Source organism: Grampus griseus (assembly GCF_964374135.1).
Source record: "Grampus griseus genome assembly, chromosome: 8".
NCBI lineage: Eukaryota > Metazoa > Chordata > Mammalia > Artiodactyla > Delphinidae > Grampus > Grampus griseus.
The window spans coordinates 103,421,490-103,444,183 of NC_139002.1; the positions used below are offsets into that span (position 1 = coordinate 103,421,490).

General features: G+C 48.9%; 1 protein-coding gene across 4 annotated transcripts; it reads left to right on the forward strand.

Moving 5' to 3' along the window:
- Window positions 1-8,975: 8,975 nt before the first annotated feature.
- On the forward strand, window positions 8,976-22,451 carry DPF2 (double PHD fingers 2). 4 transcript variants are annotated; one of them, XM_082659518.1, is made up of 13 exons: window positions 8,976-9,084; window positions 9,932-10,000; window positions 13,591-13,751; window positions 14,130-14,237; window positions 14,564-14,727; window positions 15,576-15,668; window positions 15,848-15,926; window positions 16,433-16,474; window positions 17,494-17,631; window positions 17,759-17,887; window positions 18,039-18,151; window positions 19,027-19,108; window positions 21,148-22,451. In XM_082659518.1, the coding sequence occupies exons 2-13, from the start codon at window positions 9,942-9,944 to the stop codon at window positions 21,222-21,224; spliced, it is 1,245 nt and encodes a 414-aa protein (XP_082515644.1). In that variant the 5' UTR covers window positions 8,976-9,084; window positions 9,932-9,941; the 3' UTR covers window positions 21,225-22,451. The 4 variants fall into 4 exon arrangements, with proteins under 4 accessions (XP_082515644.1, XP_082515646.1, XP_082515645.1 ...); XM_082659520.1 differs by lacking the exon at window positions 16,433-16,474; XM_082659519.1 differs by lacking the exon at window positions 9,932-10,000.
- The last annotated feature ends 243 nt before the right edge of the window (window positions 22,452-22,694 follow it).

The window sequence follows — 22,694 nt, forward strand, 5'->3', positions numbered from 1 at the left end:
CTGGGGCTGGGCGGGATCAGCCTTGCTCGTCAGCAGACCCATCTCATCAGCGCTGCCTACTGAGCACCTGCAGTGCATCAGACATGCTCCAAGTCTGGTGGGGGGAAGGATATCAAATCTGTAAGCAAGTAAATTTCCAATAGTGTTGAACACCATGAAGAAAACACCAAGATTGGTAATGTCTGGGGCAAGGGTGCGGTGGTGTCGTGATTCTGAGCCAAACCTGAGGGCTGACGGACTTATGCTCACGCATAAGCAAAGACACTGAGGCACCAGAGTGAGTGACAGAGAGGATCTGACATGTGGCAAAAAGAGCAAAGGTCTCTGAGTCCAACCTAGCCTTGTGAGGCTCAGTTTCCCCATCTCTAAAATGCAGCCAGTGATACCTACCTAACAACCTAGCAGGGTTGTTAAGCAAGTCAGGGATAACGTTTATTAGCGTGCACATGGAAGGTATTCAAACATGGTTATGCTGTGAGACATAAAGGAACACGGGGCTCGGGAAAGGCAGGACCGTGAAGCTTGGAAACTGGGTCAGAGTCGGCTTAGAACAGTTCTCCTTGCAAGGCTGAAGCTGAGGCCATGGGAGCTGCCGAAAGAGTTTAAGCAGGAGAGACGGGGGGTCAGACCCAGGTTTTAGAAGGGTCACCAGCCAGGCCGAGTAGGGAGACGGACCAAAGATCAAAGAGGAAGAAGCCGTTGCAGGAAGAGGGCTGGCTCCGCGTGGGGACAGTGGGGACCGAGAGGAGGGGAAGGTGCTGGGGTGGGGCTTGGTGTCTGACTGGTACAGACCACGTGGGCAGCTGGAGGCCAATGCCGGCCTCGGTGACCCCTCTTCCATTCTCTGCTGGTTCTTTTCCATCCTTTTGACCCTACAAATCTCAGACTCCCACCTCACCCCCAGGCTTTTCTACCTCTAGGCAGAGATTTCATACCAGAGGCCAAAGCAGAATTAGACCAGGAGGCATTTTTCTTGACTACACTGATTTGTTTTTTAAAAGGTGATGCGTTTTTTTTATTCTGGTAAAACATATATAACACGAAATTTACCATTTTAACCTTTTTTAAAATTTATTTATTTATTTTTGGCCGTGTTGGGTCTCTGTTGCTGCACGCAGGCTTTCTCTAGTTGCGGCGAGCGGGGGCTACTCCTCATTGCGGTGCGCAGGCTTCTCATTGCCATGGCTTCTCTTGTTGTGGAGCATGGGCTCTAGAGCGCACGGGCTTAGTTGTTCTGCAGCAGGTGGGATCTTCCTGGATCAGGGCTCAAACCCATGTCCCCTGCATTGGCAGGCGGGTTCTTAACCACTGCGCCACCAGGCAAGCCCCCATTTCAACCATTTTTAAGCATATGGTTCAGTGGCATTAAGTACATTCACATTATTCTGCAACCATCACCACCATCCATTTCCAGAACTTTTTTCATCTTCCCGAAGTGAAACTCTGTACCCATTAAACACTAACTCCACATTTCCCCACACCCCCTGCCCCGGCCCCTGGCAGCCACCCTTCTACTTTATGTGTCTATGAATTTGACTACTCTAGGGACCTGATACAAGTGGAATCATACGGTATTTAGTTTGGGGGTTTGCTTTATTCTTTTGGCCGAGCCTCACGGCTTATGGGATCTTAGTTCCCAGACCAGGAATTGAACCAGGGCAGTGAAAGCACCGAGTCCTGACCACTGGACCACCAGGGAATTCCCTATTTGTCTTTTTGTGACTGCCTTATTTCACTTAGCATGATGTCTTCAAGGTTTATCCGTGCTGTAGCATGCGTTGAAATTTCATTCTTTTTAAAAGCTGAGGACTTCCCTGGTGGCACAGTGGTTAAGTATCCACCTGCCAATGCAGGGGACACGGGTTTGATCCCTAATCAAAGATGCCACATGCTGTGGAGCAACTAAGCCCATGCGCCACAACTACTGAGTCTGTGCTCTAGAGCCCGCAAGCCACAACTACTGAAGCCCACGCGCCTAGAGCCCGTGCTCCGCAACAAGAGAAGCCACCACAATGAGAAGCCCACGCACCACAGCGAAGAGTAGCCCCCGCTCACCACACCTAGAGAAAGCCCGCACGCAGCAACAAAGACCCAACACAGCCAAAAATAAATAAATAAATATTTTTTTAAAAGCTGAATAATATTCCATTGTCTGTGTATTCCACATTTTGTTTATCCATCCATCCATCAATGGACACCTGGGTTGCTTCTGTCTTTGGCAATTGTGAACAATGCTGCTCTGAATGTGGGTGTACCCATATCTGTTTGAGTCCCTGCTTTCATTTCTTTTGGGTGTGTACACTGAAGTGGGATTGCTGGATCACACGATCATTCTATATTTAATTTCTTAAGGAACTGCCATTTTCCATAGGAGCTGCACCATTTTACGTTCCCACCAAACTTTTTGTTTTTAATCTGAAATTTTTGCCATCATTTACAGAATGGGAGATGTACTATCTGTAGTGGGATTTGAACCCACTGTGAGACCCCAAAGCTTGTACTCAACTGCAACCCTCTCCCCCAACACGGGTTCAGCTTCAGACCCTGGTAAAGTGTGAAGGCAAAGGGTGGGGAGCTGAAGGCCAGCACCGTCTTACCTGCAGGTTCCCCCTCGGCGCTTGAGTGGCTTGTCTCCATCTGCCCAGGAGGGGAAGACAAGAAAAAGGACACCTTCCTTATAGCTTCACCCAGCTGGAAGAAGGCACCTCAGCTTGGACCTGAGGTGAGGACAGAGTGGCCAGGAAAGAGGGACATTCTTGTCCCGGTTCCCCTGGCAGTCCTCCCCACCTACCTTGCATCAGGCATCAGGTCAAGGACCCTGGGAAACCACTCAGGGTTGCCATGTCTGGGTGGAGAAAGGGGACTAGATGGCGAAACTGAAGCATCAGACTAAACTCGGGATACCTGCTTCACCAAGGTAGCCAGAGGCGGAGTGAAGGACTTTCCCTCTTCAACTTGGATAGTCCTATACATATCCTACAGATACCACCTCCCACAAATAGGAGTACAAGTTGTCGTTGGACAGCCAAAAAAATGACAAATATGCCACGGGAATTCCCTGGTGGTCCAGTGGTTAGGACTCTGCGCTTTCACTGCTGTGGGCCCAGGTTCAATCCCTGGTCAGAGAACTAACATCCCGCAAGCCTCATGGCACAGCCAAAAAAAAAAAAAAAAAGACAAATATCCCTACAGTCCACTGTTTTAGATGTCCAACGTCCATGCATGTCCTTATTCTAGTATTTACTCTTAAAAATATCATAGATATTATTATATATATATAATATATACACATATATTTATATGTATTATATAATATATAACACATACATGGTATAATACATCTATGCCTCTTTCTGTCCAAAATACATTCACTCATTTCCCAAAGGGAGACAACTCACAATCTTGTCAATGACCACATCCACTTCCAAGTCCAGGATTTCGAGATGATGTCCATTCCCCCTGCAATTCCTTTACCAGCCCATCTCAATATTTTGCAAACTACAAACTACACTGTAAAGTTAATTACCACCAATATACCCTATACACAAGAGTGGAGAGAAAGAGAGAAGAATGGGAGAATTAAAATATATAAAAAATACACTGGACACAGCAATAAAAGAAATATATGTAGACTTTTCTACAACAAAGCTTTGTCTGGTGTGAATAACCTCCCTTCTTCACTACCCAGTTCTTGATACCTTTGCCTTCAACCTGCATCTTGCCTGTTCAGGGTTCTTTACCAGGTGACATGTCCTAAATCTTCTTTTTTAAAGAATTTGAGTTCTTGGAGGATCTCCCTGTATAGACACTTCCCCGAAACTTTTTATTTTGGAGCATTTCCAACCCACAGAAATATTAGAAGGATGGTACAGTGTACACCCATACACCTTCATCTAGATCTGCCAGTTATTACCATTTTGCCTCATTTGCTCTATCTCTTTAATATAAAAACTTTCTTCCTGACCTTCTGAAAGTAAGTTGCAGACGTCAGGACACTTCAGTATTTATTTCCATTGTCTTTCTTTAGCTTGCTTGGGCCTTATTTGGCTTCTGCAACGTGTGAATTCGTGTATTTCATCATTTTTGGAAAATTATTGATCACTTTCTCTTTAAATATTGCCTCTACCCCCTTTCTTTCTCCTTACCCTCTGGGACTCCAGTTAAATGCATCTTAGATCTCTCTCTATATCCTCTATGTTTCTAGTCTAATTCTGTATTTTCTTTTCTTTTGTCTTCCATGCTGTATTAAGGACAAGACAATGTCTTCCTATGTACCCTGTAGTTCACTCATTCTCTCTTCAGCAGTGCCTATTCGCTTTTTCACCAATTTATTGTGTTCTTAATTTTGGTGTTGGTATTTTTCAGTTGGACGAGTTCTATGTGGTTCTTTAAAAATTCTGTTGTGACACTTCTTAATAGAAATGTGTTGTCTGCAGATATTTTTACACTTGTCTTTATCTTCTTTAAACACAATAAGCAGTGTTATGTTATGGTCGGTATCAGATAATTCCAGCATCTTAAATCTGTATGGGTCAATCTGTGCTTTATATTGTTTGCAGTCAGTTTTTTCTTTCTTTCTTAATTTTATCTATTTTTAGCTGTGTTGGGTCTTCGTTGCTGCGTGTGGGCTTTCTCTAGTTGCTGTGAACAGGGGCTACTCTTTGTTGCGGTGCATGGGCTTCTCATTGTGGTGGCTTCTCTTGTTGCGGAGCCCGGGCTCTAGAGCACAGACTCAGTAGTTGTGGCACATGGGTTTAGTTGCTCCACCGCATGTGGGATCTTCCTGGACTGGGGTTCAAACCCGTGTCCCTTGCGTTGGCAGGCAGATTCTTAACCACTGCACTATCAGGGAAGCCCTGCAGTCAGTTCTTGTGCAAGGTTTCTTGTTTCTTTGTGTGCTTGATTATCTTTGACTAAGAGCTGGATATTGTATCTGAAGAAGTATTTTTAGAAATAATTTGAGGCCTTGGATGACAGTACATTCTTTCAGAAAGGATAGTGCTTGGTCCCAAATATGCTTCCTTCTGCTAGGTGACTAGAGGCATTATAAGGATGGGTCCACTTAATCCAAGTTCAAGGCTTGAGCTTCCCTGGACCACCTGGATAATATGATTCTGGACTACTAGTCCACAGAAGTTAGGATCCCATCTTAAAGTGGGCATGTATTGGTAGTAGGGCATCTGACTTCTACCTTGGGCAGGCTCTGGGTTTTGATTTTGACCTTCCCCACCAAAGACCACCAAACAACAGCTTAGCTTCACAGTTATATCTTCCAGATCAGTAAATGTCCCCAGGACAAAAATTGCCTTGAATTCTGGGCTTACAGCTCTGGGCTTCAACCTCTTAAATGTTAGCTCAGGAATTCGTCACTATACTACTAGCTTGTCAATGCTTTTAAGTTTTTTTTCACTTCCTCTGTTTTTTTAGTTTGTATTCAGTGGGAAGGTTGGAATTAAATACCAAATCAGGTGGGCTTCCCTGGTGGTGCAGTGGTTAAGAATCTGCCTGCCAATGCAGGGACACAGGTTTGAGCCCTGGTCTGGGAAGATCCCACATGCTGCAGAGCAACTAAGTCCATGAACGACAGCTACTGAGGCTGTGCTCTACAGCCCCCGAGCCACAACTACTGAGCCCGTGAGCCACAACTACTGAAGCCCACGTGCCTAGAGCCCGCACACCGCAACGAAGAGTAGTCCCCGCTCTCTGCAACTAGAGAAAGCCCGCACACAGCAACGAATACCCAACACAGCCAAAAATAAAGAAAGAAAGAAAATAATTTTTTTTTTTTTTTTTTTTTTTGCGGTCCGCGGGCCTCTCACTGTTGTGGCCTCTCCCGTTGCGGAGCACAGGCTCCGGACGCGCAGGCTCAGCGGCCATGGCTCACGGGCCCAGCCACTCCGCGGCATGTGGGATCCTCCTGGACTGGGGCACGAAGCCGTGTTCCCTGCATTAGCAAGCAGACTCTCAACCACTCTGCCACCAGGGAAGCCCCAGAAAATAATTTTTTGAAAACTACCCAATCAGGAGCCTGTCTCCCTGACTGTAATTTTTTTTTTTTTGGTCTCGCAGCTTGCGGGATCCTAGTTCCCCTACCAGGGATCGAACCCGGGCCCTCACAGTGAAAGCGCCGAGTCCTAACCACTGGATTGTCAGGGTATTCCCATCACTGAACATAATATTAAGCAGATCCCCTGGGTTTTGTTTATATTTCTCCCTGCCCCCACTGGGTAACAGCAATCCCATTTACCCTAGAGAATTAAAATCAGTCACCCCAGCCAACAATGGTACCCACTTTTTACTTTGCCCAGTGGCAGGTGGAACTCAAAATAGCCCACTGGCAGTCTCAGATCCTAATTTGGAGAAAACATTTTTGTGCCCCCTGGTGGAAGCATTCCTTCATTGGGTCCTAAAGGCTCTAGATCAGCCAGAGCCCTGAGCGGCAGAAACAGAAAACAAACATTTTGCAAAAGAGTCATTAGTTGAGCTTGCAAGAGGCTGCACCCCGACTTCCACTGCTTGGTTCCTGCCTGTAAGAGTAACACTATATATATATATATATCGGTCACTGGTTCAGAGCATAGGGAGTATCTGTTATTCAGTGATGGAGTATTTCTTAAAAGAATCCTAAAAGAATCAAAAGCCATTGGTGCTGCGCTCATAAACTGCCTTTCCAATAATAGAGAACTAGCCTACTTATCATTTCTAATATTTTTTATTTAAAATTTTTTATTGAGACATACCTACAGAGGAGTGCACAAATCTTGTGTAGGTCAATGAATTTTTACAAAGTGAATAAACCTGTGTAACCCAGATGAAGAAAAGGAACATTACTAGGCACCTAGTGCCCCCCACTCCTTGTTATTATCTTCCACAGGGAACCACTTTCCTGAATTCTATCCCCATAGGTTAGTGTGTCTGTTTACATAACTTGATATAAATGGAATCATACGATATGTCCTCTTTCAAAATTGGTTTCTTTTATTCAAATATTAAGTTTTTTGAGATTCATTCGTGTTGTTGTGTAGCAATAGTTTGTTCTTTTCAATGTTGTTTAATCCACTCTAGCGCTGTGGGCATTTGGGATGCTCCAGTTTGAGGCTATTACAATTAATGCTGTTGTGAGCATTCTCATACAGGCTTTCCCATGTATGTATCCACGGACAGAATTGCTCAGTCATGGGGTATGTGTGCGCTCAGCTTCAGGGCTCGCACACTGTCTTAGACAGTTCAGGCTGCTGTAACAAAGTACCACAGACAACAGACATTAACTTCTCAGTTCTGGAGGCTGGGAAGTCCAAGATCAAGGTGCCAGCAGATTTGATTCTTGGTGGAAGTCCACTTCCTGGTTTGTAGATGTCTGCCTTCTTGCTGTGTCCTTACATGGCCTTTCCTCATGGAGAGAGATATTTCTGGATTCCTTTTCTAATTAGGGCACTAATCCCATCATGAGGGCCCCACCCTCAGACCTCCTCTAAATCTAATAACCTCCCAAAGACCCCACCTCCAAATACTATCACACTGGAGGTAGGGCTTTAATATATGCATTTAGGGGTCACAGGCTGTAATGCATACTTTTGACTCCTGCTTTGGAGTCACCTGTGATACCCACAATCATTTGGGGGTACAAGAGTGCACCAGGATTGTCGCTGGGTGTCCTTCCAAGCCGCTGATGCCTATTCTGCAAGTTTGTGCAAGGTAGGCAATGAAAATACCTCTCAACTCTCATCTGCCAAACATGATTTTAAGGCACAGTGATGGTAAGATGTGTCCTGATTCTGAAATATTAAAATGGGGGTGGGGTGGGGAATAGGTGCATCTTAGAATTGCTGAAATAAGATATATTACCAGGACCAAAGACCAAGCCCTGGGGGCTCTGACAGTTACAGGTGGAAGAGAGGATGGAGAGCCAGCAAAAGAGGCTGAAGGTGAGCCTCTGTGATAGCATAGGATAGCCTATTTGTGAAGGTGTGCCAGTGTGATAGGGGGACAGCCAGAAGAGTGCATGTCTCAGAGACCTGGAGAAGAGTTTGAAAAAGAAGGGAATGGTCAGTGGTGTCATGGGGGTTGATAGGCTGATAAGGACAGAGAGGAAATCTCTAAATCTGTTGAAATGGAGGTCGTGGTGTCTTTGTTAGAAGATGTTTCAATGAACTGGGGGAACAAAATCCCCATTAAACTGGGCAGAAAGAGACTTGGAAATAAGTCAACAGAGATATGGAGTATAAACAGAGTATGTGTTTTTATAGGGTGAAAAGGAATGGGGTGACAATCAAAAGCAGAATGGGCTTGAGGAAGGGCTCTGATTTTTTTCAAAGTCGTATTTGGAGATGAATTTGCGTGATTCAACAGTGAAGGAGAAATGAATGGTACAGAAGATAGTCGCAGGAGGGAAGTTCTTCATGGAGGTTACGAGCTTGGGAGTAGGAAGCAAGGGACAAGAGGCGGGCATCAATTAAGTTGGTGGCTTGATATGGTGGCAGGAAGGTGGGGGAACTTCTGTCAGACCCCCAATATTCAGGTCAAAGATCTGCCAGGTTCTGGGAGTTAACTTCGCCCTCCCTAAAATGGGCACATGTTTGGCAGCCCAAGTGGACTGTTCACTCCTCTTACCTTCGAGTACCCACCAACCCCTGGCCTGTAAGTGAGGGTAAAGGGTTAACCATGAGGTTAAAGAAAGGTCGGCGAGGTAGCAGGACGCATGAACTCTATCTAGGCCACCTCTGGGCCTGCCAGTTCTCCCCAACCTCTCACCTTCTCATTTTTGGACGGGCCCAGACTCTCTCTCTCTCCTCCCACTCCACCAGGTGGAAGAGGGAGAACTGGAGCCGGAGTCTCGGGACGCGCGCCCGTCTCCGTCGCGCCTGCGCATTCGTCCCTCGTCTCCATGGCCCAGGAGCACCGCAAGTATCTCGTACTCCGTCGCTCGCTCTCGGGCGCGCGCGCACGGGCGGCGCCTGCGCAGAAGGACGAGGAAACTGGTTCCCCGTGCGGCCCCAGCGCCTGCGCGCTGCGGGCTCCGGGCCTCTAGGCCTGAGGGAGAGGAGCCGGGAAGATGGCGGCTGTGGTGGAAAATGTAGTGAAGCTGTGAGTGGTCGTTTCGATCTCTCCTAGGCCGGGAGGTCTTGTAAGGGGCCTGGGAGCAGGGGGCGGCATGGGAAGGGACGAGGCGGAGAGAAGGACGTGCCCGGGAAGGCATTGTTGCGACTCCTAGTGGGGAGGGCAACAGGAGACTCCAGAGAAGACGTTGCGCTTCTTTGGAAACTTGTGGAGGCCCTGAGGGGGGCCCACAGGAGCCCCTAACGGGCAGCCTCCCTGTGGGGCTATGCGGTCTGGGCGCTGCCTTCATGCTGAGGGTTTCCAGAGTATGGCGCCCTTGTTGCGTACGAGAGACGGTCCCGCGTTCGCTCCCGAGACGTCTCAGTCCGGGGGAGCCGGGCAGAGGGCGGACCCGGGAGTGGCCCGGCCGCCGACCCCTTCTCATCGGCTGCACGCAACCGGCCCTGGAGGAGCGGGCTCGGCAGCCCTGGCGCTGTTAAGCACTCTGGGCTGTTTTATTCCAAACAGCCCCGTGATGTTCCGGGTGGCGGAGGGGGCGGCGGGTGGTCCTTGAGTATCAGGTACCCGAGACCAAAAATATTCTTGGGAAGAATTTGTTGAGGAGCAGATACGGAGGGAAAGAACTTCAGGGAATAGGGCCTTTGCGCCGCCCAATCCCAGCCATCCAAAAGCGGGCATTGGACGGACGCGGTCCAGGCCGCCCTGCCGCCCAGAGGGGCATCTAGGCCGTCCGTCTTCGCTGTGCAGTACTCTTGGGCTAGGCAGATTTCGAGCAAGGTTAAAGTTAGTGGTTGTTGGGTAAATGGAGAATGGCCTGTTAGCTGTGAGTTAAAGATGCCTTGGGACTTGATGTAACCCAGCCTCCTCCCTGCAGAAGAATCTGAATGAATTTTGCAGTGGGTTCATGCCCCCCGTGGGCGAATACAGCAAGCTCCTTTGATGGGTAAGTGTGGCTGGCTGCAGAGGTAGGAAAATTGAGAGCTGTCTGGGTGTCTAGTTTTGGATTTTGACTGAATGACAAGGTAAAGGTTTGGGAACTCTTCGAAAGGACTCAGCTTCTCATCTGTCTTTGCGGTGGGCTGAGCCCCACTCTTCCCAAGAGCCTTTTTAAGGGTACATTTGCTTCTCTCCCTCCCCCTGCCTGGAGCCTTTTCTTTGCGAATGCTTTCCACTTCCATTAAGCTAAGTGCCTTCTCCTTCTCCTCTTGTGGGTTGTTGTTGTTTTTTTTTAACTTGCTTTCAGCTCCATCCTGCTGCCTCTTTCAGCCACCCCTCCTCCCAACGCTATTATCTTTCTCTCTGATCTGCCCACTCCAGTTTCCCCAGCTCTCTCTTCAAGCTGACATTTCCCTCAATTTAGGAATGATGCTGTTGATCCTTATATAGTTATCCTTCCTGACTCAGATGTTCTTTCTTTGTTTCCCTCCCTTTCTCTTTGTTGACTCCCCCTGTCCCATCGTAAGGGGAGGTTTTACACAGGTTTCATGCTTCTCGAAAAAGAATCTAAGCTTCTACTTTGGAAACCTTACTGTACTGGGGGAATGTCAGACTAGCCTAGGTTTAAGCGTTATACGTAGTGAGATTCTTTATGTTGGAAGACTTTCATCGGGGAAATAGGGGTAGCAGCCCTTTTGTGTGATGTTAGAAATGAGGGTTTGGCCATTTAAGTAGAGCATGACTTATTTCTCTTTAAAGAACTGTAGAGATCGTGAGGGTCACCAGCCACTGGTTCCTGAATACCAGTAATGAGAAACCAACTTTCTCCTCCTCAGTTCTAGCTGTAGAGAGCTGTGGACCACAGTGAATACATTTCCCTACAGAACTTGCCCTTTAAGAAGGGACTTGCCGGCTTCCTGTACCATATTCTCATCCTGGAAAGAGGTGCTTTTCTGGCGCTTCTCTTGACCATGGTGTGCCTAGTCTTCTGACAGCTGAGGTTATACATCGAGGTCAGGACTACTAGCTCATCTTTTCTGACTTGCATTTTGTTTTGGGAGAAGAATTTCCCTGTTTATAAATTTTATGTCCCTCCCAAACGTGGTGTCAGAATTGAAACGATCTTTAAGGGGTCTTACTAGGGCAAAATAATGGTGTAAAATAGCTATGTTTGCTGACTGGTTTTGAAATCCTCTGAGTTAGGTAACGAGATCTGGAGAATGATGTTACCTTGAAATTTCTTGAAATAGGAGCCTTAGATTCTTAAGAGATCTCTCTCATTCTCTCTTGCTCATCAGATCCTCTCTTCCTCCAACTGGTGTTTCATTCTCAGCTCTCTTACTCACAGTTTGCCCCACCTTCCGAAATCCCACTTAACTCTCAAGAGCTCTGATAGAACATCTCTCATCCATCCCCCCCAGCTGTTTCCAGCTTCCTTCTTCTGACTTTGCAGCTCTCAGCCTGTCTAGCCCTTCCTTCCATTTGACTTACAGTGTCAGTGTCAATTCTCATCAGTGGAAACAAAGGAGCTGCTGCACTCAGCCTTGTTTATCCAGTTTTCCTCTGTTTAGTGAGGACATGGCTGCCTCCTAAAGGCGAGCAAATATGAACCTGTTCCCTTCGCTCTACTGTCCAATACAGGATTCATGCCTACCTCAAATTACAGTCAGTACGGCGTGTTGAATCAAGCCAGGCTGTCTTGTGGTGTCACAAGATGTGTGTGCAGTGTGTGTCTTTTTCAGCTGCTGGGAATGTGCTAAGCTGTGCCTAAGTGGTCTATTGTGGCTGCCCAGTGAAAGCCCCCCTCAGATTCCAGAGAAGGGTTTGTTGCTGTAGCTTGAGTTATGGACATAAACAACAGAAGACCTCGGTTCAGCTTCTTTTGCTAGGAGTCTCCCTCTTGTAGAATATGTCAGAGCTTATCTAGTTCAGCCTCCCCAATCAATAGCATAGGAACCTGAGGTCCATGTAGGTTGATTAAATGTCCACATTTATGTGGTGACTTGCAGCCAAGCCAGGTCTTTTTAATCCTTAGTCAAGATGTTTCAGACACCATCGTGGGTACTGAGGATATTGTGGGAAAGAAATCATCTCTGCCCTCATTTTGTTTATTTTGAGATTGATTGGATATATAAATGTGAATATAGTTAAAGTTCCCATACTAAAGTACTTGTTAAACCCTGAAGCATGAGAACAAGATTGGTTCTATATACATGCTTCTTAATTTATTTACTTTTATTTTTGGCTGCATTGGATCTTCGTTGCTGTGCGTGGGCTTTCTCGAGTTGTGGTGAGCCGGGGCTACTCTTTGTTGCAGTGTGCGGGCTTCTCATTGCGGTGGCTTCTCTTGTTGCAGAGCACAGGCTCTAGGTGCACGGGCTTCAGTAGTTGTGGCTCGCGGGCTCTAGAGCGCAGGCTTGGTAGTTGTGGCGCACAGGCTTAGTTGCTCTGTGGCATGTGGGATCTTCCCGGACCAGGGATCAAACCCGTGTCCCCTGCATTGGCCGGTGGATTCTTAACCACTGCACTACCAGGGAAGCCCATACATGCTTCTTAGAACCAGATAACTCCTGGCACTGTGCAGTTTTGCAGCTTTTTAAAGCACTTTAAAAAATCAGATTTCAAATTGAATCTTTTGAGTCCAAGAAGTTTCTTTCCTAAAAAATTTGATGGTGTGAGAATGGAGAATGTCCTAGGATAGGCCTTTGAGCAAACAGGTTTTATATCAGTGTAATGGTACTCAGTAGAAAGTAGGCTTCAAGAGTGTCCAAGTATTTTCTGATGTTTTCCATTTATTGTAAAATTAGTATATAGAATTAGTTGGCTAAACACCTAGTTTAAAGTTAAGAAGATATAAAATGGCACATAGGAGAAAGTCCCCTAGTCACCTGGTTTTTCTCCTTGGAGGCCTACAGTTTCTTTTCCACCAATTAGCTACATAAATGGTGGCATCCTATAACACTGCTCAGCCCTGTACCTTTTTTTTTCTAGTTGTCTTGGAGATTGTTTAATGTTAGTACACGAAGAGTTTCCTTTTTTTTTTTTTATGGCTAAGTAGAATTTCATTGTATAGATAGTTTGTATAGATAGAGTTAGTATAGAGTTTGCTAAATATAGTTCCATAAGTCTCCCAGATCTTTTTGAATTCTTTTCTCATTTGTAAAAAGGAGCTGACCTCTGCTTCTCAGAATCCTGAGGGTTAAGAGAAACAGCATCTTGGCTAGCACAGGGTTATACTCTTGAGAGGCACAGAATGAACATTATTTTCTTCCCTTCTTTGTGGGTTAGACTAAGGTCCGCTTAGACACATGATGAAATCCTGTGTTCCTGACGGTAATTTATTTGTAAAGTACCTTTCCTCATAATGACTTAGTAAAGGGGCTTGGTGTCCCGTGAGGCAGAAATGGTAGCAAATGAAAGCAGAGTGACACTCTCCAAGTCCCTTGAGCCTTCTAGAGAAGCAGATGGCAAGTGAAAGGGATAGCTCAGCACCAGCCCCACACACACACACACACGCACGCACACACACACGCACACACACACGCGCGCACACACACACACACGCACACACACACCTGATCTTTGTCTTTCCTGCAGCCTTGGGGAGCAGTATTACAAAGATGCAATGGAGCAGTGCCACAATTACAACGCCCGCCTCTGTGCTGAGCGCAGCGTGCGCCTGCCTTTCTTGGACTCACAGACCGGAGTAGCACAGAGCAACTGTTATATCTGGATGGAAAAGCGACACCGGGGTCCAGGTGAGGGTCCACTCAGGAGCACAAGGAGGAAGAAGCGTCCTCATCTTAGGTGATGAGCAGCTGAAAGGGTTTTCCTTACTGCTTTCCACCCGTGGATGACTATAGTCTTCCCATGATTAGAAGCCCAGGGAGGATGAAGCATCTTTGTTTTCTGCAGGCTGCACTGCTGAAGCTCTTGTTGGGCTCCTGGAGAGCTATGTGTTAGCCAAGGCCTCTGAGCTTACATCTGTTTTTCTTATCCGCACCCCGTCCCCAGGCCCTCACTGTCCATATTCCTCCCTTGCTCTAGAACTCAGTCAGGGCCTACTCATGCAGAAAGTGTTTGGTATTATTTTCTAGGGTTAGGTCTTGACTTCTCTCTCTTTTTCCCTTCCACAGGATTGGCCTCTGGGCAGCTGTACTCCTACCCTGCCCGGCGCTGGCGGAAAAAGCGGCGAGCCCACCCTCCTGAGGATCCAAGACTTTCTTTCCCAACTATTAAACCAGGTAAAGCACACTCCTCCCTGAGCAGGGGCGTAGCCTGCTGTGTAGTAGGAGGCCTGCCAATCACCTGTTACGTACCAGGCCCAATGCTAGATCCTAAAGACGCTAAAATGAATGAGATGTGATTCCTTCTGTAAAGAACTCAGTCGAATAGAAGAGACAGGTAAACAGATAAGTTATGGTGCCAAGTGAACCACGGTGTCTTGGTTCCTGGGCAGCCAGAGACCAGAAGACAGTGACTGGCTAGTGGCTGATCTAGCAGTGTATACACCCGGAGAGGTCTGCTTTCAGCCCTTCTGAGCCTCGCCTCCTCCTGGCCTTACCTGCAGACACAGACCAGACCCTGAAGAAGGAGGGGCTGATCTCTCAGGACGGCAGTAGTTTAGAGGCTCTGTTGCGCACCGACCCGCTGGAGAAGCGAGGCGCCCCGGATCCCCGAGTTGATGATGACAGCCTGGGCGAGTTTCCTGTGACGAACAGTCGAGCACGGAAGGTACAAGATTAACACTGTGGTTAAGGGAACTTTGATGGAAATCAGTCTCCTCTTCATCAGAGGCCACTCAGTAATCAGAATAGAAGTAGAAGCTGTGGGGCTGGAGGCAGCCACCTGGACTTCTGTTCCTGCTCCATTCCGTAATGAGAACTTCATTGTTACCTTCCAGTCTTTCCTGCTCCTTTCCTTCTAACTACAGACTCTCGTTCATCTTCTGTTGCCACCAAAGTTTTTTGGTGCCTGGGGTTACATGGGGGATGCAGACCTGGTCTCTGCCAACAAGGAAGATAAAACTGTACATAAAAATAATAAGAGCTAAAAATATGCCAGGCACTGTGCTAAGTGCTTTTCCATCATCTTCTCCAGTCTCTACAACCTTATGAAATAGGTATTGTTGCCCATTTCACATATAGGGAGACTGCAGCAGATCAGTGAAAAAAAAAAAAAAACTTCCCACCAGGCCACCCAAGTAAGCAGGAAGGCTCTAATTTAAATCTGGGAAGTGAGGTGTCGGAAGGGAACCACCACTAACACGCACCTAAGGTGGCAGATCGGAGGCAGGAGAGGCCACAGCTACTTGGGGTATCAGGGAAAGTTTTATGAAAACATGGGGTTTGATTTAGCCACTTGGAGTTGATGGGAAAGGCATTCCAGGCTAGGGGAGCAACATGAAGAGAGGCGCAGAGGAAGGAGAGCCCAAAGCACTGAAAGAACAGCAGTGAGGAGTGAGGCTGGAGCGGAGGGACCAGCTCACAGAGGAGGTTCTGGGCGGCCTCGGCCAGTCCCATCATGGGGGAGCTTTTGGATGTTCCTTATTTCTGCCCATCCTAATCTTCCTGTCCACTCAGCGGATCCTAGAACCGGATGACTTCCTGGATGACCTCGATGATGAGGACTATGAAGAAGACACTCCCAAGCGTCGGGGCAAGGGGAAGTCCAAGGTGAGGGGCCAAGTGCTGCCTGCATCCTGGGGGCTCAGGTAGCCTGCAGAGTCCCACTGTTTTATTGCTCGTTGTTGCCATTTTCCCTCTTGAGTGAGATGAGCAGCCAGCTTCCGGGAGAGTCTAACTCCTCAGGCCTAGACACCTTATTAAGGGCTTTTTTTTGCTCTTCTTCCCAGGGTAAAGGTGTGGGCAGTGCCCGTAAGAAGCTGGACGCTTCCATCCTGGAGGATCGAGATAAACCCTATGCCTGTGACAGTGAGTGCCTCACGAGTGGGTGGGTAGTCCTTGCCTTGGACCCAGCTCCTCAGGAGATGAGAGGAGGGGAGGTTGTGTCCTTGTTCAAAGTGGTAAAACAAGCCTGGACTCTTGTCCTGCCTGCTGCCTGGTTCCCTCTGAGATCCCTGAGAGGCCCTGGCCTCCGCTACACGGTGGGTGAGCCCTGCATGCTCTGGGGGAGATTGCCGTCCTCGGGGTGGGGGTACCCGTGAGGGGCACACACAGCAGGCAGGGTTGGCCTCAAATAGGTGGCATCCAGGTCTGCTGGCCCCAGTCAAGTCAGGGCCCCAGGAGTCCAACACTGACTTTTTCAATGTCTGTGCTCTCTCCCCCTTTTCTCTCTCTTGCCCACTTCTGTCCCTCCACCCTGGGAGCACCATCACCGCTGGGGTTTCTCTCTCGTTTGCTCCACTTTCCTGCTGCTGCCGCACCTGTCTCAAGTGTATCAAGGCCTTCTTCTCATGACTTTTCTTTCTGTCTTTCAGATAGTTTCAAACAAAAGCATACCTCGAAAGCGCCCCAGAGAGGTAGCTCTCTCAACTTTTCAGACTTTTGGTTTTCCTATCCCTTTTTCCCTCCTCCCTTGTTCCTGCCTTATCATCTGTGATGCTAGTCGTAAAGTCTCTGGAATGGCATGGGGACAGGAGCAATGGGCCTTCTGTGTGCTCCGCTCCTCACGGTCCTGGAAGCTGCCTTTACCACTGCTTGTCTCCCACAGAGTTGCTCCTAGGGCTGCTCGGGCCCACTGCATGGGGTGGCTTCAGAAGCATTATAAGGAACCCGTTACAAACAGATCCCTCTGCTCTCCCTTCCCCAGAACAGACACATAGTGGTCAGCTAACGTTCCCCACCGTCCCGCCACCCCCTCCTCCCATCCCTTCCCTGTTCCTTTCCTGCTGCCCCCTGCTCTTCTTGGTATCACTGCTCAGAACTGCGAGATGCCTCGTGGGGATCTGCTTTCCTTGCTGGTTGGGGGGTGGGGGGTCGGGCAGGGCACTGATGTGGGAGTGTCTTTGAGTTTCTTTGGGAGACAGCTACCCCAGCAGACTCAGTTGGTAGATTATCCCCAAGAGATCCACCCCCTAGCTCCTTTATTTGGGCAGAGATGGGCTATGTTATATATGGAGTAGCGTAAGCCTCCTTCATTTACTGAGAGGTAAAAAAGTTTGGAGTCTCTGCTACCTTTCTTCCTTCCTGCCATATTGCAAGACTATAGAAATTTCCTCTCCCTCCTGACCTGGAGCTCCCCAGACTATTCCCAGGGCAGGCGGTGATGGGGCAAGGGCTCAGCCTCCCAGACAGCCTACGTGGAGGAGTAGAGGTGGCCGTGGGCTGGAGTTTAGTAGGGAGAAGAGCCATGGAAGCTGGAGAGCCCCAGGCCTGATGTTCCTGGCCACGGGGAGGCGACTGTCACTAAAGGCCTGTCCCTGAGCAGAGCTGATGGGGGTGATTACCTCTGCCTCAGGTGGAGCCCACAGCTTAGAGGGGCAGGGATGTGGCACTCTGGGATCCTGACACCTTTCTCTGCAATCTTCTCTGCGCTTAGTTTGTGGAAAACGTTACAAGAACCGACCAGGCCTCAGTTACCACTACGCCCACTCCCACCTGGCTGAGGAGGAGGGCGAGGACAAGGAAGACTCGCAGCCACCCACCCCGGTCTCCCAGAGGTCCGAGGAGCAGAAATGTAAGCTGCTGTCAGAGGCAGGGCAAACAGGCGTCGGCCTGGTTATGAAAAGCCCTCCCTGCAGGGATGTTGAGAGACCCAGAGGCCCACATGGGTATCATGAAAGTTCTTCCCTTTCTCCCTGTAGCCAAGAAGGGTCCCGATGGATTGGCCCTGCCCAACAACTACTGTGACTTCTGCCTGGGGGACTCCAAGATCAACAAGAAGACAGGACAGCCCGAGGAGCTGGTGTCCTGTTCTGACTGTGGCCGCTCAGGTACCTCCAACCCAGGGCCAGGGCAGCCCTAGCCGGCACCCAGTCCCCGAGGGGCTCGTGGCTTGCCAGCATCCAGCGGCTGTCACAGTCACCCAGGTCACCTCGCTTCTCCCCGACCTCCGGCTGCCTGTTTCACTCGCTCCCCCCACAGGGCATCCGTCCTGCCTCCAGTTCACCCCCGTGATGATGGCAGCCGTGAAGACCTACCGCTGGCAGTGCATCGAGTGCAAGTGCTGCAACATCTGTGGCACCTCCGAGAACGATGTGCGTGTGTCGTCCCGTCCCGTCCCACCCCCGCCCCCAGCACGCTTCTGCTCAGCTTCTACTGTACTTTCCACCCGTGGGAACTTTGATTTGTTGGGCAGGTGTTCACTGAGTACCGACTTGGTGTCAGACACTGTTTTAGGCAATAAGCACGCTAAAGGCAAACAAGGTCCCTGCTTTCGTGGGGTTTACGTTCTTGCGGGAACAAGCAATAAGCAAGGAAGTGGGTGACGTTTTTATGCTCTTCCATGAAGAAAGTGAAAGCAGTAATGTGGCAGAGAGTAACTAGATAACTGATTCAGATAGAGACGCCTTTTCTGAGGAGGTGGTGTTGGTGTTGAGGTTTGGGTGATACAAAGGAAACAGTTCAAGATTTGGGGAGAGAGTATTCCCAGGAAAGAGTAGCCAGCAAAAAGGCCTAAAGGTGGACACACTGGGTGGATTGAGGCCCCTGTGGCCGGCTGGAGCCCTCCTGCAGTGGGAGAGCAGGTAAAAGATGAGGCTGGAAGGCAGGTGCCATCAGCTCCGAGAGTCTAATCAGGAGTGATGTGGTTTGTCTTACGTCTTAAAAAGGTAACTCTGGCTGCTCTGTGGAGGACAGATTGGGAGGGAACAATGTGGAGGCCATGAGATCCGTTAGGCGGCTGGTGGCGTCCAGGTGGGATGACAGTAGTGACTCTGTCTGGGTGGAAGTGGACAGCAGTGATTTTCTGTCCAGAGGGTCCCATGTCTGTTCTTACTGCCATCTATCCTGCCCCTCCTGGAATTAGCAGTCGTGTCTGCAGAAGCCCTCCTTCCTACCTGTCCTCAGCAGCCCAACTGAGGCCCATTAGTCATTCACCTCCCCCCTTCCTCTTCCATCTTGCCTTCTCTAGGACCAGCTGCTCTTCTGTGATGACTGCGATCGTGGCTACCACATGTATTGTCTCACCCCGTCTATGTCTGAGCCTCCTGAAGGTAGGTTTCCCTGATCTCTTACTCAGGACAAGTATTTTATTAGTAACTTGGAAAATCGCCTGTACGGTTAAGTGAGTTCTCGTATCAGTGATACATTCTTTCAGATTAGGGAGTAGGCACATTGCCTTCACTCAGTTCAGAGTGCTTTGCTAGCATTGCAACTTTGAGGCTTTAATGTTTGTACATTATCACCAGATAACATTTACAAACACAGAAAATCGACAGCCTGAGAGAAAAGAGATGCTGAGCAGAGAATAATTACCAGAAGGAGAGATTTGTTTTCCTCCAACAAGTCTAAGAAACTCAGTTCGTAGCTTGTCTGACGCGAGACTAGTTTTAGCACTCCATTCTCGACAGATGTGAGCGTTTGTTTCTGCCAGTGTGGGGGAGGGAGTTGAACTTGGAGCCTGAGTGGGTCACTCTGGCCCTCCAGCAGTGCTTAACGATGCTTCAGGTTTATGGAAGGTCTTCGACAAAACCAGTGGTGACACCAAAAAGTGGCTGCCTCGCCGCAAGTCCTCTTCCAGCCAGGTGTCTGTGCCGAGGCCCCTCCTTTATAGAAATTCAGAAGCTTACTCAGGAGGACACAAATGCCTAGTAGCTGTTACTGTGACAAAGGACGTGGGCCAGCATTACAGGCAAGAGAAGGTAGCTCACTGTCATGTGGGCTGACTCGTAGTGTAGGTCAGACTGCTGTCACCCCCTAGAGAAGGAGGCCACTAACAAAGTCTGAGGTCCTGCCGCAGCTGCAGGGGAGCACTCGGCTTTTTCATCTGTCATCCCGCGTTTATAAGTTTCATCTGTCATGCCATGTTTGAGGAGAAGTAGTGTGTTTTGGGGGTTTTTAACCATAAACTACCAGTTCACAGGCACAATTCTACATTAACTGTAGAAAGGCTTTCCTAATGACGTGCTGTCAGACACTGAGGTAGTGGAGGGTTGCAGGCAGCTCGCGGGGGGGCCCCGTAGAGCCATCAGATGGTCTAGGCTCTAGGTCAGGGGTTTGCAAACTGTGACCCTCTGGCCAAACATAGCTGCAGCTAGTGTATATAGCTCACAAGCTAAAAATGACTTTTACATTTTTAAAGAGAGTTTTTTTAAAAAAAGATACGGCTGAGACTGTGTGGCTCACAAAGCCTCAAGTAGTTAGCGCTCTCCGGCTACTTACAGGAAAGCTCATCAACTGCTGCGTGTTTACCTTTGGGTCAGAAAGGATCTTACCTTTTTGAGAGTCTCATATCTCTGAAGAGCTGATAAAAGCTGTGGATTCTTTCCCCCAGAATAACGTTCGAACACACGTATGTACACGTATGTACACGTATGTACGATTATGCTTACAACTTCAAGGCATAAAGGGCTCATTTTCTTTCTCAGAAAAAGCATAGAAGAATCCAACCCTAGCAAATATTAATAAACAAGGTATGAGCTAGTTATTTTTCTCATAAGGGACATTATTTCCTGTTTTTCTATGAAACCAGACTTGGGTCACAACAAGTTGGGTCATCATAGTTGGCCCCCTTTCCTCTGATTGGGTCCTCAGCCTCTCTCAGGCACCTAGTGACGGTGGGGAGCCCTTCTCATCTTTCCGTGGTCTTCGCAGAAAGCTGTCTCATGTGGAATCAATATTGGTTTCTCTAGAGCCTCTATTCATGATCTTTATTCTCACCTTTGGGGCCATGAGAATGAAGTGTGGTTCTTCTGTAATCACAAGTTTAAAGCTTTTTAAAGCTTTAAAAAAGTTATATCTACCCAGGTCCCCTTTAGTGATTCTGATTTAATAGGCCCAGAGGGCCTGGGCATCTATATTCTGAAATAGGCCTCTAGGCGATTATTTCTTATATCTCCATTGAGAATTGTTTTTCATGATATTTGAAGACCTAGAGTTCCTCCCTGCTCAGGATAACTGTGAAACTTTGCTGCTGCAGAACAGCTCCCATCCTGCCTGTAGCCAGTCCTGCTACTGGAGGTGAGGGGTGGGGAGGAGAAGAACAGCAGATGAGGATTGTGCGGCCTCCTAGCCCCGTTATGCTTCTCTGCAGGGAGCTGGAGCTGCCACTTGTGTCTGGACCTGCTGAAGGAGAAAGCTTCCATCTACCAGAATCAGAACTCCTCTTGATGTGGCCGCCCCCGATCCCCCACACATCTAGGGCTGTTTCTCTCCTGTGTTTCATACCCACCTTCCCTTCCTAATCTCTTTCACAAGTCCAGAGAACCTCGGGGAGGTCGTGCCAACCTGCCTTTGGCAGCAGCAAGCTGAGGTGGCAGCTCTGACCGCCTCTGGCCCCAGGCCCTCAGGGAGAACGGAGCATCACACTGCCCCAAGGCATACCTGTGGGCCCAGCTTCTCACTGTTCTCCATGAAGTGCATTCACTCTGTCTGCCTTGGGCCCCGGCCCTGGTATTCACAGCGTTCAAACCGTGTCCTCCGAGAAAGAGTGGGAGAGCAGCTCACTTCTCTCAGCTCTGCCTCCACTCTGGTCCCCAGGGTTTTCCCTTCCCCTGGAGGTGAGCCAGGCTGGGGCCTCTGCCAGAGCAGCTGGGAGTGAGAACTGAGCAAGCTTGCAAGAAGCTTCCGGTGCCCTCTGTGCTGCTTAGCCTCACAGCCTCCTTCCCCCAGAGTGGCTCTCTGCGGCTCTCTGTTCCTGCTACCCAGGATCCTTTGCCTGAGCCAGGATGCTCTTGGTCACCCTCCTGGCTCTATCCCATTCCCACCACTCCACCCCAGGGGGAGGAGCAGCTTCACCTGATTGTTCCTTGTGCTTGCCTGGCTCACTGTCACAGGCCCTGGTCTCTAGTGACTGAAGCATTCCCCACCCTTGTTATTTCCTGTCTTCTGCCTCCCCTCCTCATTCCCTTTGGTTTTGTGGGGAGAGGGGAAGCATTAGGGGGCCAGGCCAGCAGCTTGGGGGCCACAGGGAGATGTTGGACAATGTGCCTGTTTTTTAACTCGATGAAAAAGCCTACCTCCGAAATCCCCTTTTAGTTCTTCCTGGACCTGGGCATTCAGCTCCTGCCCTTAACTGAATTGGGAGCCTCTGCCTCCTGCTCTGTGTATCCTGGCTCCTGGGTGGTGGGGAAGCCACATAGACATCCCTTTCTTCCCTGGCACACTCGCTAGCAGCTGGTAAGGTCTTCGCACCCTGATTCTTCAGTTTTCTGCCTGGTGACACATTAAGTAGTGGGGCGGGGACAGTCCATGCCAGGACACCCTGGAGTGTCCTTCCCCTTGGCTGTGGGAAGGCCCTAATTCACTGTCACTTTGGAGTTGAGGTGTATTTTTTTTTTTTTCTTTCTTTAGTTCCTGTATACTAAGCATTAGTACAAATAAACATTTTTACACAGAGCCCTCTGCTGGATTGTTTATCTCCAAACTCCCTTTCCTGGTTAAGGCCACTTCATCCTAAATCTTTCTTCCTTAGGACAGTGGCTTTTTTTTTGTTGTTTTGCGGTACGCGGGCCTCTCACTGTTGTGGCCTCTCCCGTTGCGGAGCACAGGCTCCGGACGCGCAGGCTCAGCGGCCATGGCTCACGGGCCCAGCCGCTCTGCGGCATGTGGGATCTTCCCGGACCGGGGCACAAACCCGCA

Bases quoted from the DNA above. Each gene is read 5' to 3' on its own strand.
- DPF2 (XM_082659518.1), top strand. From the start codon at position 9,942: ATGAATTTTGCAGTGGGTTCATGCCCCCCGTGGGCGAATACAGCAAGC. The intron at 14,238-14,563 runs GTAAAGCACACT...CCTTACCTGCAG, and splicing joins TTTCCCAACTATTAAACCAG to ACACAGACCAGACCCTGAAG. The intron at 14,728-15,575 runs GTACAAGATTAA...CTGTCCACTCAG, and splicing joins CGAACAGTCGAGCACGGAAG to CGGATCCTAGAACCGGATGA.